Source organism: Danio aesculapii, chromosome 10 (assembly GCF_903798145.1).
Source record: "Danio aesculapii chromosome 10, fDanAes4.1, whole genome shotgun sequence".
Lineage (NCBI taxonomy): Eukaryota > Metazoa > Chordata > Actinopteri > Cypriniformes > Danionidae > Danio > Danio aesculapii.
Genome location: NC_079444.1, coordinates 17,529,986 through 17,552,108, shown reverse-complemented (window position 1 = coordinate 17,552,108; position 22,123 = coordinate 17,529,986). Strand labels below are relative to the sequence as shown.

General features: G+C 35.0%; 1 protein-coding gene across 1 annotated transcript in view; it reads right to left on the bottom strand.

Annotated features, from left to right (window-relative positions):
- Positions 1 to 22,123, bottom strand: part of gfra2b (GDNF family receptor alpha 2b) — an 87,957-nt gene that overhangs the window by 19,875 nt on the left and 45,959 nt on the right. The window contains exon 4 of the mRNA XM_056467523.1: positions 12,830 to 13,214. Coding sequence (XP_056323498.1) covers positions 12,830 to 13,214 — 385 coding nt within the window. The remainder of the gene's footprint in view (positions 1 to 12,829; positions 13,215 to 22,123) is intronic.

Below are 22,123 nucleotides of genomic sequence, written 5' to 3'. Positions count from 1 at the left end.
ATCGATGCCCTAATGTACAGTGTGTAAGCATCAATCATTTTCTGGTATGTAGTGATTTATAGTGAACACCACACGCTTCACTAGAACCCATCAAAAAGCAAGTTAAGTTTTTTTGTCCTAGTTCTCCACAATAGTTAACATTGAGAAATACCACAGCAGAAGCTCGTCAGTGGACATTGCAAAACATGAAGGAGGCTGTTGGTTCTATTTTGGTGGAATTATGGACGTCAGCCATTAGGTATGACTCTTCCATGACATCATGACATCATGTATTTAATTTAAAATGACGAGCAGTGATTGGTTGGGAAACAACATGCCGATGTACAGCATATATTGATATATTTCGTCAATGACATTAAAATTAAGGAGTCAAAATCATAATCTGACACAGTGACTCATAACAGACACCAGCCTGAACCTGCCATTATTAACATGCCTTCGTTTTCCAGCAATCCTAAATGACCGTTGTTTATCTGACTGAAAAAAACTGTTCCGATTGTATAAACCAATTGCCCCTGCTAAATCCAGCTTATGCTGGCAGCTTTTTTTTTGGAATAAGGTAGCTGGTATCTGGCTAGTCATTAGCTGGTGTAAGCTGCTCATTAGCTGGTTGACCATCGACATGATCCAAAAACTCTATTGACAAGCTTGAGCTGATATGACCATTTGCTAGAGGGTTTATTGATGGCCTAAGACAAACTTATACTATACTACACAAATATTTAAAGCAAATATGGTCAGATGTTTGAGTTCTTTTCAGAGACATGAGTAGTCTTCATGCAGACAGACACTTACATTTGTAAAAAAAATGTTGTGATCAGTTAGTCATGATAACATGTGTTTTTAGTTCATAACTTATTAAACTTAGTTAATCTTAAGTTACGTAAGCTGTTTTAAGTCAGTTTAATATATACAAGTTCAAAGGACTCGTTGATTCAGCTTAAATAATTAAGGCAACCTGTATTTTTTTACAGTGTAGTGGCCTGGATGATAAATCAGACGTTTTCATTACTAATTTCATTACTAGCTCTGCACAAGACGTTTGGCCAGCGGAGAAATTAAAATGGTCGTGCTCAACTGAGTCTGGTTTCTCTCAAGGTTTTTTTTCTTCACTTTCGCCAATTAGTGAAGTTTTTTTCCCTCTCCGCTGTCGCCACTAGCTTGCATGGTTCGGGATCTGTAGAGCTGCGCATCGTTGGATTTGCTCTTCAGTATTTGGACTCTCAGTGGTGATTTTAAACCACACTGAACTGAGCTAAACTGAACTGAACTTAAACACTACAAACTGAACTACACTGTTCCTATTTACTATGACCCTTTATGTGAAGCTGCTTTGACACAATCTACATTGTATAAGCGCTATACAAATAAAGGTGAATTGAATTGAATTGAATTGAATAATTGCAGCTAACTCACCAAAAATTATTATGTTTAAATTATTCTGTACATACTAATCAATACTATTATTCTGTATTATCTAATGCACATATTGTACTATCAGTATACTAGACTATCTCCCAATATATATCGGGATGGGCACCTTCAGTAGAGTTTAGCTCCAACCCTAATTAAACACACCTGCCTAAAGCTTTCTAGTGATTGTGAAGACACTGGCTGTTTCTCAATATGCGAACTTCAGCTATCTTGCATCCTTGTGTTCTCGTGTAACGTCATCATCGAATGCCAAAGTTCAGTTCCAAAACTCAAGACCACAAGAACAGGAGACGCGTGAAAGTTCCTGGATGTTTTCTTGATATTGAGGATGCATCGATGCAGACTTGAGCAAAAAAATCGCTCAGGAGACCCAGAAGTCATGGCGACTGGAGGTGGGAAGTGCAGCATTTTATAAAGATTGATGATTAAAGTTCAGAGATATCACTTATTTATCTTAGGAGTTTCCCTAAATGAAACGGTGAAAGTGCACATCACCATGTGCCGAAGTTGCCAATCCCTAATATAAAATGTCTTATTTGCAGTTGTGTTTTCCTGGATAAGAGCACTGACTACAAGCTCTATGCAGGGTTCCCATGCTTTCTTGAACAGCAGATTCAAAGACTTTCAAGGACTTTTTAAAGCACCATTAATTTTAAATGAAGCACTTTTGTAATTTACACCCCATATTTAGTGCCATTACAGCCCTTATTGTACCTAACATTTCAGTCATTTTCAAAAAGTTTGACCATTTTAAAAGTCCATGTTCAAAGAATTTTAATAAAACTCAATAGTGGTGATATTCAAATGCGGTTTCTGAAATATTGATCAAATGTGCAGTATTTGTCAGTGTTAATGTGTAAGATGTACATTTAAGATTTTTAATTTAAGAGTTTCTCTTTTTTTTTCATTCTGTTTTTGACAATTAAGTAGAATTGTTGAAATAAAACCAACAAATTTAATTTAAGATTTAATTCAAGAACTTTCAATGACCTGTGTTTATTTTTAAGTACTTTCCAGGCCCTGAACCCATATGTCTAAAATTCAAGTACTTTTAAGTACTTTCAGGAAGTGTGAGAACCCTATCTAGGCAATTAAACATGACTGTTATTGTTGCTAATTGTAGTAGTAGAATTATTGAAACTAGAATATCAACATGTTCCTATTTTGTTAATACTGATGGCCTGGACATGTGATTTAAAATTCAGCATACCTAGTGCAGTGGTTCCCAATATTTCCAAAACTCAAATTAATTTGGTTAAACTATTAGAATTAACATATTTCATCCATAAACCTACAGAAGGTAAAATAGTAGTTAATAGTTACATTAAAAAACAACATGTAAATAAAAAGCCATCAGCCTTACTTTTTTTTTTTCCCATTGAATTGTGACGCCTGGGGAGATAACATTATATTAAAGGCACAGCAATAATGTCAGATGCAGCGGATTAATTTTATGGCTACAGATTAAACTTACCATTAAAACACACAAAGTAAATACAGGCCACGACTGAACATGAAGGATGGTCTCCGAGTGGAGGTCTCCAAAATTACACCAAGATTAGACTTGGGCCTATTAAAGTGTGTGCGCCGTTGTGTGCAAGGTTTGTATATTTATAAGCACCTAAGAGGGTAGTGGGTATGATAGTGGTATAATATATAATAACTATATAATAACAATAATGATAGTGGTCGCAAGTTACTGGCATTGTTATTTTGGGGGTCACAGACTGAAATGTTTGGGAACCCCTGCTCTAGTGAACGCAAAAATAATGACAGCATGATGTTGCATGTCATCATGAAATTAAGTATATCTGGCATAACCAATCAAACTGTGTTTTATAAATGGCATTTTACCCACTATTTTTTATATTTCAAATTTCAAAAATGTGATATTTACATGTGGCATTTGGCAAAAGCTTTAGAAAACGATTTACAGTCCATTCAAGACACAGTTAAACCAATGCATGTGTTCTCTGGTATCAAACCCATGATTGTTGTGCTACAAAACAATGCTCAACCAATCAAGCTACACAACACAGATTTTCGCAGTGATGATAGTGCATTATGTCTTATTTGTGGAAGGGGCTCTATATTAGTAAACATTATTTTACAAAAATAGCGACAGATATAAGCCCTTCCTCAGCTGCGATTCATGGCAGTCATTCCCCTCATTTCCTAATTGGAGTGTTTATGACTGATGATTTGGGAACAGATGGTTAGGGTGTTCGTCCTTTTCACACTCTGGCCTCAGCCCAGCATGGATATCCGCAAACAATAGACAGCACACATTTGGACAAGCAAAGTATCAAGGCCAAATATTTCAGGGAAGGAAATTTAATGCTGTGTCTCATTTTGTACATGAACATTTTTTTCAAATATTAATTTTACATGTCAATTCTGATACTTTAAGATATCATTTCAGGAACAATCTATGATGATTTTATTATTTTTATGTTTTCTAACACTAACCACCATTTTTTTTTCCTTTGGGGGGCTTTAGCTGCTACATAATAAGAAAGCATTAAAGCATTTTTTTTTAGAACTCTTGACTTTGTACCTATTTCTAATGTGATTTATTCCCCGTGAGTGCATGTGTGTGCATATTTTTCTGCTTGTGTGGTTAAATTAGCATCTTTTAAGAAGTCCAGGGGTCCAGCGAGATTCAGGACCATGACCATGAAGTCTAAGCAACAAGACCATGAATCATTCAAACAACTCCTGAAGGCACACTGAATCTAATATCCATGTCACCTGACTCGAATAAGAGTCTACTGCAGGCTTTTCAACATTTAAGCTTAAGCCAAAGCTTCATCTGCATGGTAGCTTACTCAAAATGCTTTTGGACACTGTCAAAAGCTCAGATTAATCTTACTTGTGTTCAGGTTTGAGATGGGAAAGCATCAAAGCTATTCATAACATAATTCAAAATAAACTATATACAATATTTAGCACTCTATTCGAGACCCATAAATATATAATCAACATCAAATACATGTGTATGTATAAATACAATTCATTGTAATTTGTTCATTATTCTTTGTTAATTCACTAATTCATTGTTACTTCCTCACTAATGAATATCACACATGCTTATCTGTATTTACAGAGGACACCCACTAAAATGCCATTCAGCATGCCAATAGATTGTATAACAAGAAAGTACACTCACCGGCCAATTTATTAGGTATAGATTACTAGTACAAGGTTAGACCCACTTTTGCCCTCAGAACGACCATAAACCTTCGTGGCATAGATTCAACAAGATACTGGAAATATTTCTGAGATTTTGGTCCATATTGATATGATAGCATCACACAGTTGCTGCAGATTTGTCGGCTTCACATCCATGATGCTAATCTTCCGTTCCACCACATCCCAAAGGTGCTCTATTGGATTGAGTTCTGGTGACTGTGGAGGCCATTTGAGTACGGTGAACTCATTGTCATGTTCAAGAAATCAGTCAGAGATTATTTACCCTTTGACATGGTGCGTTATCCTGCTGGAAGTAGCCATCAGAAGATTGGTACACTGTGATCATAAAGGGATGGACATGGTCAGCAACAATACTGAGGTTTTGTAGGTTTTGGCATTGACATGATGGTCAATGAGCCCGAAGTGTGCCAAGAAAATATCTCCCACACTATACACCACCACCACCAGCCTAAACCATTGATACAAGGCAGGATGGAACCATGCTTTCATGTTGTTGATGACAAATTCTGACCATCCGAATGTTGTAGCAGAAATTGAGAATCATCAGACCAGGCAACGATTTTCCAATCTTCTATTGTCCAATTTTGGTGAGCCTGTGTGAACTATAGCCTCAGTTTCCTATTCTTAGCTGACAGGAGTGGCAGCCGGTGTGGTCTTCTGCTGCTGTAGCCCATCCGCTTCAAGGTTGGTTGTGTTGTGTGTTCAGAGATGCTCTTCTGTATACCTCGGTTGTAACGAGTGGTTATTTGAGTTACTGTTGCCTTTATATCAGCTCGAACCAGTCTAGACATTTTGCAGTAAATTTGTTAGACAAGTCGAGAAATTGAGTAAATTTGTTGGACAAATTTACCTAATAAAGTGACCAGTGAGTGTATATTGTTGAATTATGCAGTCACACATTAAAAAAAAAGTATTGACCATTGAACAAACCTCATTATTTAGTGTCTCTGAAAACCCCAGGATGTCCTCTATAAATTACAATAAGGTTACAAATAAAATGCCCTTCACAAAGGACAAAATTTTTTGGCAGATTTGCAAAAACTTCACGGTAAACACTCGCATACGAATGCGAGTGTTTACTATATGCTCAGCCTGGCCACTTCATGGAGTGAGTTGTGTTGTTGGATGTCCTCCAGTCTCCTGCTATGGGAAAGGCAAGGTGAATTCTGGAGGCTGTGACAGATAGAAAGGGCAGCCAAAGTCCTCAGGTTGGCCTGGCAGGGGCCCTCACTTTTCTCTCAGTTCACATAACGTACAGTGTTTGAGGACAAAGGGTCTGGACTCCAGTGGCCATAAATGTAAAAAGAGGCCGAGTTAAGGAGGCATCAAGCAGACTTGTTGAATACAAGATGGATAAAAATGTCACGCTTGCACACATTTTTCTCACCCCTGGTGGTTTCTTTTTGTGCATTTTGTATTGAGATATTTTTTAGGGCAGCAAATTCAGTGATACAATTCTTATTTATATGGTTTTGCGTTGATTCAGTTTAATATTGATTAGTTGTTATTTAAATGTTTGATAATGTTGGTTTTCCTGACATGGAATCCATATTTAGATATAAATGCTGGCAACAGAAGCACATCTAATAAGCTACAATAATGAAATCAACATTAACTGTACGGCCCACACCAATATTTCATTTTATTGTGAGTAATGAACATTGTAACATCTTGAGCATCAGTTTTGAAACATTAACTGTTGACAGAGTGACTGATTATAGGGCAGGCTTCTGTTGTTTCTACGTGCACCATTCATGCCTGGTTTAGACAGTGTATTAGCTCTTGCAGGCAACTTGCAGATGACAGTGACAGCTACTGTCATTGCTTTGAACATGAAATACTTCCACAAATTAGACTTTAATTTTGTCTGTGCTGACATGAATTGGCTATTGTGAACCCTTTTTTGGAGCTACTTAAAAATAGTGATGGCACCGGTACCTTTGTAACCGGACCGAATCAGCATATGAATTTTGGTGCCACTGGTGCTGTGACAAGAACGTAAAGCAGGTCGCACACCAGAAGCGCCGCGCCATGCAGTGCCATGCATTTTCGAAATTCTAAACATAGGTTTCTATCAGGGTACACACACCAGCCCCGCAAGTCGGCGGCTGTCCGCGGTGCCCAGCCACGACTCGGGATACTGTTCATATTTCTGCCGCGCCACAGAGTGCCATCTGAATAGTTTCATTTTAAATAACATGCGATTGTGCGTGTCTGGTGTGTGATACGTTCAACTGTCATGTGCGTGTCTGTTGTGTGATACTTTCAACTGTCATGTGCGCGCCGTGTCGCGGCTCTGAGTGGTGCATCCGGTGTGTGACGCCCTTATTAAGCATTAAGGGATGCATCAAAAGCACACGTAAGTACGCGTCGTGTCTTCTAATTTGCTTAAACTCAGCATTCTAAAGTATGGCTATATTTTACAAGCAAGTATTCTGACACCAACATGCAGCAGATGCTTTACAAAGTTGCGTGTAAGGGGGGAAACACATCAAACTTATGAAACTTGAGGGCTCATGGAATCAACTTAAAGGTGAGGAATGCACAGCTTGTGACATCATCTGGCACTTTCAGTGAGTATGTTTACATGGTCACCAATACTTTGATTTTAATATGATTAAGACAATACTCTGATCAAGAGTTTACCATGTACACAATGATTTTTGATTATCTTAAAGGATCACAGACACAAACTGCGGAGGAAACATTTATAGGCTGGTGATGCAATTACGTTACTGGATCTATGTGCTATAACATGTAACTGGGAATCATGAATGTAACATTCAAAAAGCAACTCATGTGAACACCTAAATCATATTATTGTCTTATTCAGATTAAGGCAAATCATTAGATCACTGATGTCCATACAAAAGTAGTCACAAGCCCCAAACCCAGAAAAAAGGTGTTCCCTGATTTTGATGACAGCCGTTCCACAGGTTAGTAGTAAGCTAATGTAATGTTAATAGCATAATGCAAATCTTGCATTCAAATGATCAAAAAGAAATATATTAATGCAATTCAAATATATAAAATATGAATTGATGTTTACTTTAAACTTATTATAAATACATATATTTATATTGCTCAATTATAATGATTAATTATTTTTTGTCAAATAATTGTGTGGCTAAAAAGGTTCAGGTTCAGGCACCGTTTGGCACCGGTGCCATTTTAAAAGTATCTTTTTTATCTAAATAACCTAAAACAATACCCAACCCTACTTAAAAATGGTCACAACTTTAGGATTTAAAGAAAAATACATATAATATTTAACTGCCCTGATGTAAAGCACTCATAATAATAATTATAATAATAAAAATAATAATAATAATTGATATTATTTATTTAAATGTAAGGTAACTTAATAAAAAATATACATTTCTTTACTATTATTATTATTAGTAGTAGTAGTAGTAGTAGTAGTAGTAGTATTAGTATTATTATTATTACTACAATGCAGTACATTGTAAACCTCACTAAACATGTAAGCATATTTTTGACATTGTTGAATTATTTTGAAATAGGAAATATATATTTTTTCTGACAACACCATGACTTCAAAACAACACCATGACTGTTTCAAGACATTGAATTATTTTATGTGAAGCATGGATTCCTTAAATCCATGCTTCACATAAAATGATTCGAAATGTCTTGAAACAGTCATGATGTTGTTTTGAATCATTTTATGTGAAGCATGGATTTAAGGAATCCATGCTTCACATAAAATGATTCAAAATGTCTTGAAACAGTCATGATGTTGTTTTGTGTCATGTGACTGACAGTTAGAAATGCACTCTAAATCAATGGTTCAAGACAAATGACATACAGTGGCTTTGAAGCTTCATGCAGCAGTGATTTGAAATAGGGCATGTGGGATAAGTGTTTAGTAATAATGTTTTGTGGCATATGTTTCAGATTTGGTTATTCGCTCTAAACCATACCAGGGTTATAGTCTAGTAAATGCTATAGAGTTACAGTTGAAAAAAACGTGATTTATTGTTATACTTTGCAAAAAAATTACTAAAAATGTTATCGTTTGCATATACTTTTAACATCTGTGACTGTGTGAGCATTTCATGCCAGTTTTAAGCATTTGAGCATGACAATTTATATAGTTAGTAACTTAAAGTAAGATTTATGAAGTCTATACAGTTTATTTTACATTTGATAATTCAATGATTTTGATAATTCAGTTGTGATTGGTTTATTAATTTTCATCCAGATGTGCCGGCCTAAATTTATCAATCTAAAAAGAAAATTCTTTCCACATAGAGCATTCAAGTAATCTGGTGAAATTATGCTCAACATTGCAATATGGATCGCAGAAAAATAAAATATCACAGTGTCAGATTTTTTCAATATCGTGCAGCCCTAGCCTTTTTAATTTGATGGGTGCCACAGCATTTAGTGTGTTAGTAAAGATAGCATCCATACTGCTAGTTACTACATCAAGGTCATTTGCATTTGAAGGTGCATTTAGAAATAGAGAAAATCAGGTAAGTTATTTGTGAAATTGTCTTTAGTGGACGGGACGATAGTTCTACCGGGGTGATATAACTGTGCAGATTCTCTAATTCTCTAACTCTGCTAATTTCAGATAAACACAGCTTGTATAGTAAGAGGTATTAATATGTTATATCATCACCTTGTGGTATAATGTCTACATCAATGACCTCAATTTCATTAGACACAATTAGATCTAATGTATGCTTTAAGCAATGTGTGGGACCTACGACATTTTACTAGAATTTCAACAGATGCCCGATTTCTTTGGTTAAATCCTAATTAACTGACTGAATATTTTGTAACTTCATAAAGAGTGTAACACACGAGTTGCATGCAGACAACAAAATCTGGATCTAAACCATCAGTTGTCTCAGAAATCATATCTGTATCTCTGAAAACTTGCTAGATGGATGATGCATTCAGTTGGTCTCCATTACATAACACTGAGTAGCTCTAGTTGAGCAACTTCTTGTTCAGGTAGTTTCATTAACTCAGCAAGACTTCACCAAAAATATGTGAGGGCTGAAACGTATGGCTGTGAGTTTGGTGACAGAAAGCAGCTGCTACTTCCCTGAATAACCAAGGTGTGTCTTAGTGCAACCAAATTAAAGACTCAGACACAGATCTGCAGACTACTGTATTATGCTGCTGTCTGAACATTGTGTAACTTTTTTTTTTTTTTTTTTTCGCTGACAGAAACAAGCTTCACCTTTAAGTTACAGGTATATAATTTTTAAGTTTTATAAAAAACATAAAGAAATAAATGTCAGAATTTCATAAACAGCAGCACTGTGGCATTTCATTTAATTACATTTTTAGTACTCGTGATTCAGTTAATCATTTTTTTCTGACCTCTAACTTCAAGTCCAAGTAAGAAGAGATGTTTGTTTGTTTTTTCTTTCATTGTCTTTCAAAGACAAGTTTGTGTTCAGGCGATCTCCTGTTAGTCCCAGGTGGGTTTTGATGAATGACACATGAACTGGAGAGAACTGAGCACAGGCTTAGAATAGAAGAGATTCATTTGACACACAGCCAATCAATTTCCTTGTAGTTCACCATACCAGGTTAATTAACAATCCCCACTCAATAAAAACACCTATTCTCAATGTTGCTAATAGATGGCAAATGTTCATGGAGTGCGAGGCCGATCGATGGTTTTTGTTCTTGTGACATCAGGATATTAAGTGATAAAACAGGGTCAAGACATTGCATGCTTGGATACACTGATTACTAATCAAACCTTATAGTCAATGCAGTGCTGCTACTAGCTGTCAGTCATTGTACTGGTCAATAATAACTTCCAATGGCTTATGAGTTCTTGACTATATAGATTACATATCCATTGCATTTGTAGTGGATTGCTTTTTGACCACCTATGGATTCAATCTCTACAGTGTTTTTGAGTCTGCTTTTGAATTTGTCTCCTGCTGATCCACTGTTTGTAATGTGTGTTGAAACTATGGATCGCCTGCAGATCGGACCTCTTTTCTGTTTCTGCTGTCCCTCTGATGATAGGTTATAGTATGTCAGTTGTAAATAGAAAGCCTACTATATAACAAGTACTTCGACTATAGTCAAATAAAGGAAAGTGAATTTTATATTTGTTCTTTTAGGTTTTTGGACAGTTAACAGACAAACTTAAAGACAAGACTAATACTGAATAGATAACTAATTCAGGTTCTGATAAAATTGTATATATATATATATATATATATATATATATATATATATATATATATATATATACATATATATATATATATATATATATATATATATACATATATATACACAGTTAAAGTCAGAATTATTAGCCCCCCTGAATTATTACCCCTGTTTATTTTTTTCCCCAATTTCTGTTTCACAGCGGGAGAAGTTTTTTCAACACATTTCTAAACATAATAGTTTTAATAATCCATTTCTAATAACTGATTTATTTTATCTTTGTCATGATGACAGTAAATAATATTTGACTAGATATTTTTCAAGACCCTAGTATTCGGCTTAAAGGGTAATTTAGAGGCTTAACTAGGTTAACTAGGCAGGCAGGGTAATTAGGCAAGTTATTGTATAATGAGCGTTTGTTCTGTAGACTAAATATTTTGCATAAGGGGGCTAATAATTTTGACCTTAAAATGGCTTTAAAATAATTAAAAACTGCTTTTATTCTAGCCAAAATAAAACAAATAAGACTTTCTCCAGATGAAATAATATCAGAAATACTGTGAAAATTTCCTTGCTTTGGGCTAATAATTCTGCCGTCAATTGTAAATAAATGTGTGTGTGTGTGTTTGTTTCTTTGTTTGTTAAAAGATGTAAGAAATTAGTTTAAGCCTAAAGTTGAGTCAAGTCTGAATTCATTAATTTTCATGCTAGCACTTGAACAAAATATACAGGTTTCGTACAAATTTTGACTTTTCCATGACTTTTCCATGACTTTCAAGTTCATTTTCATGGCCTAATGTTTAATGTAATGTTTACGTATATGGGCTAAATAATAAGAAAAACAATGCATGTTCAAATTTTTTACAGCATACTGTATCATAAAACTCTAATCTAATTTGTTTACATTTTTTAGATCTATGGATAGAAAAGAAGTAAAGTAACCTATGTTCAAATATACAGATATTTGTTAAACTATTTTTCCAAAAGTTTGTTAGTTTTTCTGTTATTCCAAAACTTCTGGCCTGAAAATGCCATGTCAAAATTGTATGACTTTTCCAGGTTTTCCAAGACCATATGAACCCTGTATATAAAGTTTTTGTTTTCTAACTAAACATAAAATCAAACCATTTTCCCAATCAGCAATTATGGGAAAGCCAAAGTACCTAAAACCTCAGTCACTTTTCAGAGGTGGTATAATTATTCCATAGGAGAATTTGCTTGCACAATCGAATATAAATATAGTACTACAACATTAGTGCCTTATTGGTGCCTAGACTGCAGCTCTGCACAAGACGTTTGACTACAGGAGAAATGGTCATGCGCCCAACTGAGCCTGGTTTCTCTTAATGTTTTTTTCCTTCACTGTCGTCAAATGGTGAAGTTTGTTACTTGCCACCATTGCCACTGGCTTGCTTGGTTTGGGGCTTGTGGAGCTGCGCATCGATAGATCTGCTCCTAAGTGTTTAGCCTTGCAGCAGTGAAAATTAAACCACTCTGAACTGAACTAAACTGAACATCAACTCTGAAAACTGGATTGACTTAGTTTTAATTTACTAGAACTTCTACGTTAAACTGCTGTGACACAATCTACATTGTAAAACACTATAATAAAGAAGAATTCAATAAAAGCCCCTCCCCTTTTGCTATGTAACAAATTTAAGACAACTTTAACTATGTATACTACAAAATGGCATAGAATAGTGCATAAGTATATAGTGTAGAACATGACACTACATGAACACATGTTCAAAGTAGTAACCAGGTGACATTTCTGACTGAACTCTGCTCATCTATATAAGTCAATGCCTATATACCCAGAGAAGACTGCAGGAACCTAGACCATAATGCAGTTGTAGCATCAGGTCAAATGTCACTGTCATTGTTAAAACTTCAAAAGCTTCATTTTTAATTAATCAACTATCAAAATAATCATTATATGCAGCCTACAAAATAAATGTAGCCTTTTTGTAGATTTTCTGGTGCCATGACCCGGACTGAATAACCTTACCTGCATAGCGGATCTGAACGACAGGTCCTCCTTAGTTCAAGGCAGTTAGGTTTTGACTTTTCCTCATACGAACACGCAGGCATGATAGTTTGCCGTCGGCGTTCAGCACATGCTTTATCCCGACAGGAGCAGAAGAGCAGTGGGTAGCTGAATTCTGTCTGCACGCGGTCGAAGAACTGCCTTAGACCCCTGTGGCAGCGCTTTCGATTGCAGGGTTCGTGAGCTTGCTGAATGGGAGCCGCAGGACTACAAGTGGCCAAGAGTGCGGTGCGTTGTTTCTTGCATGTGTCGTTGAGGTTGCAAGCCTTCGTGGCATCCAGACATGGGTTGCAGGGTTTGCCCGTGTCAAAACAAAGATTCCCTTTTGCAGAAGCAGAGTCCATGGCTGTTGGCAGAGATAGAGGGAAACAGTGAGTGTCAGTATACTTGGTTAACCAGAGACAAGTGAAAGTACGCAATTAGATGTGTCTACTCAGGCACACAGGCAAAACACTGCCAGGTTGCTTCAGCTTTTGGACCTGCAAGTGTCACTGCACGTGTATTTTTCTAATAAAGGTATCTCGCAAGACTTGTATATGGAAGTAATCAAGACAAGCACATCTATCGAATATGACCTGGCTTCATGTGCATCCTCCAAATTAGCCTCTTTTCACATCTCCGCTTGAAAACCATGACATATTATGACCTTTTCTGACTTTTTGATAAGAGCTAACATGGGCTCTAATGGCGTTTTTCATTTCAACATGCACAGGCGGCTTCATGGTAGTCAGGCTTTTGTCCTTTGAAGCTTGTTTAATTAGATTTTACCCAATGAGAACTGCTGGATAAGCCATTGTTAGGAGTCTTGGGTGGTTCGTTGTGTAATGGCTTGTGCTTGTCATTTAGAAGATAGTCTCAGTTTTTTTCCCGAGTTGAAAATCTTATTGAGATGGCTTTGTCATTGGCACGCGCCAGGCTGAGACTGGTCACACTGGTATGACTATGGTGAATCATTTTTAATTATCTACTTTTGGAAACACTGTATGGGTTTTAAGGCAATTTTAGACAGCATTATTTAACATTTTTTTAATGATGGAGCTTTTATCTCAAGTTTATATGATCTCAAAACTGATCTCTTTTTCTGTATTATTTTTTCTATTAAACTCTGTCAATGGTTTTTCCCCTAGAAAGAGTTGCATCTCTCAAAAAACAGTGTAAACTTTTTAGTCAGATTTTTGAATAAATTAATCTTTTGAATAGTTTTTTTTTTAACCAATGGCATGTTGTGCAACAGTGTACATACAGTAGATGTCATAACAATGGTTCTTACCACTTTTAAATGAATTTTAAAAATGCTGTGACATTTCATAATAAATTGCTCATTTAGGGTTGCACGATTCTGGCTAAAATAAGAATCACAATTTTTTTTTTTTATATTTATTTATTTTTTACTTAAAATCAAGATGTCGATTTTCTTACTATTCTTTGGATGTAAAATAAAAATGAATATGAGTAGGCTTTTATTATTGTTATTATCAAACATATGGTAAAACTACAAGAATAATATTAGGCTTATGTGCAGGTCTACTGTTGGTTAAAATGCAAAATTTTGTATTGACTTGGAATGGTGAACTTGAACAGACTTTAAATTTGTCTTGTTTGTTAATTAACAGTAAAGTGATTACATCAGAGTACAACTATTAATAAAGTTGAAGTTGAATTTTTATGTTTGAGACATATGCTAGTTATTTGTCATTGAAAACAATATAAGACCATTGTTTACCGGTAAAATGAAACATTTGTCATTATCGGATTTCCTTCTTGCAATATGTTCAACATTATAGGCTAGAGTAGTGACCCAGTAAACATTTATTTTCATGCACAACGTTATCAAATGCTTATCGTAATCATAAGTGTAAAATGCGATATGATTATTTAAATGATGTGCATGATTTTAGTTTCACTTTCACTGCAGAGTGCGGTTCATGTCATGGCCGCCGTTACTTTGAGGAAATAAAAAACATACTTGCAAGTCATACTTCCCGCGCACGTTGTCTTGGTAGTAAACAAACAGTGCATCAGCTCATGTGTGCTTTTTGCCGCCGCAAACACTTTATTAAATGAAGGCAGAAATGACATAAATTATACCTTATAAATACAGTATGGGACACTTTTAACGCCATTTGGAGGTGTCGAATCGAGATCACAATCTTTTTTTCAACTAATCGTGCAGCCCTAGGCTCATTTGAGTAATGTGTGACCAGTGTATTCTCATTCCACATTGAATAAATATTTCCAACCTGCTTTTTTTGTTGATTCAAATGCAACACAACAATTGTAGTATGATTTTTGAGTGAATGACACTAGTGAACCAACAACATACTATGTGAACAGGTAATCCAATTTCTAAACAAATAAGTGAATTAGTTTTTAGTGAATTTGTAATACTTATAAAAAAAGATTCCCAAATAAATGAATCTTTTGAACTTTTTTTTATTCAAAAGCATGTAGACCAACCAGTGTAGTCAGATTCCCAAATAAATGACTCTTAATACCAGGGGTTCGTTCTTCATACTTTGCTTAAATAATTTTAAGATGATTTATTAGATCCTGGATCTTTTAATCTTGATAATTGATCTCTGGCTAATTTGGTTTTTCAAACAAGTTCGCAAATCAGATTAAAATGTCTGGATGAATGGATCTGAGATCTCTGCATGTGTTGTGAAGGACAGATCTATCGATCCTCAAAATCATGATCAGCAATACAGTAGCTATGTTTCCGTCCACCTATTTTTATGTGCATGTAGTATATGCGCATAAAAAAACGGTTAATGGAAACGCCAAGATGCACATCAATTTTGAAAATGTGCATAAAAAAACATATGCGCATAACTGAATAGGATAAACTTCATTCGATAAGAAAAGATGCGCATAAACTACTATGGAAACACTTATACTGAACAAATTCCAGTGTGTGCATTAGAAAAAGTCATGTGATTTTTGTTATAAGAGATCATGTGAGGATAAAAATGTGTGTGAATGGACAAACCAGCAGGCTGAGCACATTGTAAAAAATGTGTTATGACATCATCTGGTTAATATTCAACTGCCCATGTGTGCAAAATTATATGAAATTTATAGTAAACTGTTAATATAATACACAAAATATCATTAAATATCATACACAATAACTTTCCACATTTGTTATAGGCTGCAGGCTTTACACTTTTATGTGTCAAGAGTATTTAGCAATTTATTTAGTTTTACTTTTAGAGCGGTTTCTTAATAAAAAGGCTGTTTGAATTAATCTTGCATCAAGAAAAGTATTTTGGTATTGATAAAGGTGTCTGCAACGTTTGCGAAGCATCAAATCACTGTCAAACTGTCCAAAACATGTACATGACTGCATAAAATATTATTAATTTCTGTAAAAAACAATAAAAAAACAATAATATTGGCCATGTGTACTATCATATACAAATTGTACCAAAGCTGGGTCATTTCCTTAAAGTAGTATGTGTTTGTATCTAAAAAGTCCTTGCTAATAAATGTTCTCTTTGACCTTCTTGGGGAGAGAACACCCTCGTTTTTGTACTTTTATTTTGTGTGATTTTGAGTGTAGATTGCAGTTTTATTTCAATTTTTATTTTTTTTTTTACATCTATTTTATATATATTTATAAAATATTCAAAAACTATTTTACTATTTTTCTCAATGTATGTAATCTATAGGTTACTAATTTAAGAAAATATCAGCATTTGGTACAGTATTACCGTTGGTATTATTATTATTATTATTATTATTATTATTATTATTATTATTATTATTATTATTATTATTATTATTATTATTATTGGTATTATTAATTATCCTGCATCATATAAAATTATCAACAACCAAGTCCAGCTGATTGAGTAATCAATGTACGAAGAACGGACCCTTAATTCTTTTTAATGAATCAAAGTTTAGTCTAATAAAAGTCAGTTCATCACAGTGGTACATAATCATGCAACATAATTCAGCAACAGACCTCATTCATTTTACTGAATCAAAAACATGCTGTGTACACAGTGGATACTATCCGAATGAATTAAATCGGTAACTGGAAAAGACTTTTGTTTGTAAACTATAATGATGAAGTCGCAGATTCGTGCTGTGAAACAGAGCAAAGCACAAGGGAAACATTTCATAGCTTGGTCAAACACCGCATTTTGTCTTGGGGATCTGGCAGTAGAGCCGTGGCCCCCGGAGGCCTCCTTTATCTGTAATGAGTGTGTGTGTCAAAATTGTGATTTAGTCTAAGCAGTGTGTGCTTGTTAAGCAGTCCTAACATCCTACCCCAAAGGAACAGCGGGCACATTTCCTCATGTTTCCAAAACTCATTATCTCATTTTGCATCTTCAAATGCGCTGATAAAACTCACAGTTTGCAAAGGGCAAAACTGTTCAAGTGGAAAAAAAAGAGAAATGCTCTCAAGCCCTGCCAGAAGTGATAAATATTCTTTGCATATAGGAACGCAATGGCCAATTAGCACTACGCCAGAGCTACCTTGTTATCTCTCTGACAGACAAGGTTTTTACAGTATCCTCGGCTCAAAGCGCTTTCGTGCTGCGCGCTCGCACATGTTTTATTAAAGCTGAGGGAATCAGGCAGGGGCTTCAAAACAGATCTCGCTGAGGCCTCGCTTCTCACAAGGTCATGTAAGTGGAAAGTGTACCTGTCCGCTGATTGCCTCAGCAGCAAAAACACCCTTGCTCTCTTGCCAGTCAACAGCTTTCTCAGTAACTGAGGATGCCAAAGCAATTTTATTTCTTCTCCAGAAACCCAAACATGTGCTTAGATGACCATTTTGTTGGTCAAAAAGACATTCATCAAAATTATCAAGTGAGCGATTCATTGAAATACAAGCATATAGTTTGAATATATACAGTTGAAGTCTGAATTTATTAGCCCCCCGCCCCCACCCCAGTATATCTTTCCCCAATTTCTGTTTAAAGGAAAGATTTGTCCAACACATTTATAAACATAATAGTTTTAATAACTAATTTCTAATCACTGATTTATTTTATCTTTGCCATGATGGCAGTAAATAATATTTGACTAGATATTTTTCAAGATACTATAATATTTATCTTAAAGTGCAATTTAATGGCTTAGCTAGGTTAATTAGGCAAGTTAGGGTAATTAGGCAAGTCATTGTACAGTTAAAGTCAGGATTATTAGCCCACCCTTGAATTTTTTCTTCTTTTTTAAATCTTACCCAAATGATGTTTAACAGAGCAAGGAAATTTTCACAGTATGTCTGATAATATTTTTTCTTCTGGAGAACATCTTATTTGTTTTATTTCGGCTAGAATAAAAGCAGTTTTTAATTTTTTAAAAGACATTTTAAGGTAAAAATTATTAGCCACTTTAAGCTATTTTTTTCGATAGTCTACAGAACAAACTATCATTATACAATAACTTGCCTAATTACCCTAACCTGCCTAGTTAACCTAATTAACCTAGATATTCCTTTAAATGTCACTTTAAACTGTATAGAAGTGTCTTGAAAAAAATCAGCTATTAGAAATGAGTTATTAAAACTATTATGTTTTGAAATGTCTTAAAAAGTCTGCTCTTCAATAAACAGAAATTGGGGAAAAAAATTAAACAGGGGGGCTAATAATTCAGGGGGGGCTAATAATTTTGACTTCAATTCTTTATGTGCATCGAAACTGAAGAAAAAAAAGGCTTACGGCGACTAATAATATTGACCTTAAAATGTTTGTTTTTTTTAACTTATTATTTTAGCTGGAATAAAACAAGTAATAAAACGAAATAGGAAATACTGTAAAAAAGTTCATGCTCTGTTAAACATCATTTTGAGAAATATCTAAATAAAATAAAATTTTGACTTCAGCTGTATATGTTGCTTAGCTTTTTTTGAAATCATTATTATCTTATGCATTAACTCAAAATAATCAAGTACAAGATTAAGGCTAAAACTAGATATGCACCAACTACATATTTTATTTTCCATTTCAGATTTTTGATATTGGCCACCTGCCAATACAGTGGTTCCTTGCTATATTGCAGTTCACCTTTCGTGACCTCGCAGTTTCATGGATTTATTTTAGTGCAATTTGACATTTGACTCTTTGATCGCTATCAGCGTGACTCTGACGTGCTGTACTGTATGTCTGCAAGTTTGCACAAACAGTTGGACTTCTGGACATGTTAAAGGTAGAAGTTACGAGGCTGTAGGGCACTATTACGGAATAAATAAATCTTCGGTTTGTTACATAAAGAGGGAGGAAAATAACATAAGGAAGACAGCAGCAATAAGTTTCAACAAAGATGCAAAAAGGGTTGTAATAGTGCGCAACAAGACCATCGTAAGCATGGAGTCTGCTTTAGCTTTGTGGATCAGTGACTGCAGGAAAAATGGTAATGCCTGTATAAGAAAATAGTATAAAGTGTGTAGTGAGAGGTTTTACAGCCTTAAAACATCTATAATAGTTATAAAAAAATGAAGCTGACTACTTCGCAGATTTCGCCTACAGGGGGTTAATTTTAGAACTTAACTCCCGTCATTATTTAGGGACCACTGTATAGTTTTTTGCTGCTAATATACTTTTATACATTTTTTTAGAATGAAAAATAAATATTTAAACAAACATTTTTACTTTAGTTTATTCTCTGTTTTATTTTTATTAATTTTTTTATCTTTTTCTGTCATTTGTTTGCTGATAACTTAAACGTTTAAATGACTAATGTGCTCTTTCTCTCCGTCTGAACACAATTTAAGCCCATTTCACACATACAGACCTTTCCAGAAAATTACGGGCCATTTTCCAGAAAGGTCTGTATGTGTGAGCAGGCCCTTTTTGAAAATACCGGTAAATTCATTCCAGCAGATTTCTGGAAAGAGAAGTTGTAACATTACTGGTAATTTGCAAAAATGCTGCTCTGTGTGAATGCAGAAGGAAAATTGGAGAAGTAAAGAGCACGTGCACATCTAGAACGTGCTGAAGTGAGACGTCTAATTCAGCCAATCAGAACATTCAGATGCATTTACATCAGCTCTGTTTATGAAAATAAAAGCCTTTGAATATTTTTCCAGACACCTTTAGCTGCTAGATATTAGTCAGATAACATTTCTATGTTCCTTCTTAGTGCCAACTGTGTAAAACATTATCAATAAAATGCTTATGATAAACTGCTGTTTGTTTACTTTCAAGCTCTGCTTCAGTTGCTTGACGCATGTGCACATGAAGGAGCGCCAGCATACACATATTATGTATATCGACATGCGAAAGTGTTTCGCCATATGTTTTCATCGAAGTTGTTCACAATACTTATCCATGCACAGAATCTGTAATGTAGTCAGATGGGTAAACATTTAGCTGTGGTTCGGGCTTCTGCCTTTGGATGTCTCATAAAGCAGCTGCATGAATGCTAAAGCTTTAAATAAAGGTGCAACCATCAACAAAAGCCTGACCCCTTCTATGTTCACAAATACAAGCGCAGCTGTTTAGAGCTCATTTCTGGTTAATGATGTCACAATTTAGCAGTATTTTGGAATGCATGTGTGAATGGTCTTTGCTGGAAAAATTCTGGAACGTTCTTGCCTGTGTGAACGGCACTTTTTTAATTTACTGGTAAAGTCATTCCGGTAATTTTCTGGACATTTACCGGTATCGATGTGTGAAAGGGGCTTTTGACTGATATGTCTAGCAGAATTTTTTACTCGCGCAGCAAAAATTTTAAAAGTGCTTTAAATAAACGCATTAAAAACAACTTAAACTGCATTTTAATCTGTTTAACTGCTATTAATGATGGGCAGCTCAGAGAGGAGAGGCAGCTCTGCTTTGCACACACACAGATGAGGGGCTCCAGCCCTGCTCAATCTCAGAATTCTCTGTCAGGACTCTTGAACAGGTTCCTCTTGTATAAAGCTAGTGTATAAAGATTCACGTTTAACAACTCCAATAAAGAACAACAGAAATGTACCACTTAATCTAAATTGTGTGAGTTCGGTTTGTTCTGCCAAATAATTTTGTGATGTCATGGCTGCAGATAGTAAACAAAGTGCTGCTTTCACACACTGTAAAAATTACCTTGCTGACAATATGTAATCATGTGACTCAGTGCAACAGACACATGATAATCACATAAGTGTATATCCTTTGCACTGACATTGCAATAGGATATACACCTCGGACGATCATAGCTGCCATATTGAAGTGTCGTTCCCAAGCAAAGTGCTCAAAACTGGCCACTTTGAAAGGTCCTTCGGAATGAAAAAATTTGAAGGGCAAAGCTGACGAACACTTAGGGGCTCCCATGATCCTTTGCACAGGGAAGTTGTTTGGTGTCACACACAGTGTTCCATTTGGAAGGGCTCATCCCTATGCCCTAATTCCTTTGAAGCTGTCACTCCAGAGGGTAAACCTTTCGAAGGGATTAGGGCATATAGATGAGCCCATTGAAAATGAACGTGCTTTGTAAGTGTGAGCATCTTTATGATGTCATTGCCTGCTTCAATTATTTTTGTCACAGCATAATAGAGAATATTAAGGTGAAATTTAAAAGGCAGTTTGGTGTGATACATGGTTGGTGCTATATTATTTATTCTGCCTAATAAGTCTTTTTAATTAGAAAAAGTAAAATCTTGATTAAACTGATCATGTTATCTTTAGGTTGTACCTTTTAGTAAGTAAAATCAACACTGAACACTGAACATTTTCAAAATTACTGATCATACAATATTTCACAGTGAAGTCCACCTCGGTAGCATTTGTAAAATACAGTGAAACTACAATATTATTAGTATTATGCATATTATTACCATTTCAAACCATTACTGCTGTCTGTTTTAATACTTTAACATTTATTCCTGATTGCAAACTGAATTTTCTGGGAAGTATATTCTACTGTACTATAATTATATAGTATCACATCAATTATTTTAAATAACATAATAATGTAATATTCATTTTGAGCTATTTTTGTTTAAGTATATGTGTGTACATTTGAATATACAGTTGAAGTCAGAATTATTAGCCCCCCTGTTTATTTTTTCCCCCAATTTCTGTTTAACGGAGAGATTTTTCCACCACATTTCTAAACATAATAGTTTTAATAGCTCATTTCTAATAACTGATTTATTTTATCTTTGTCATGATGACAGTAAATAATATTTTACTAGATATTTTTCAAGACACATTTATACATTTAAAGGAATATCTAGGTTAATTTGGTTAACTAGGCAGGTTAGGGTAGTTATACGATGTATAACGATGGGTTGTTCTGTAGACTATCGAAAAAAAA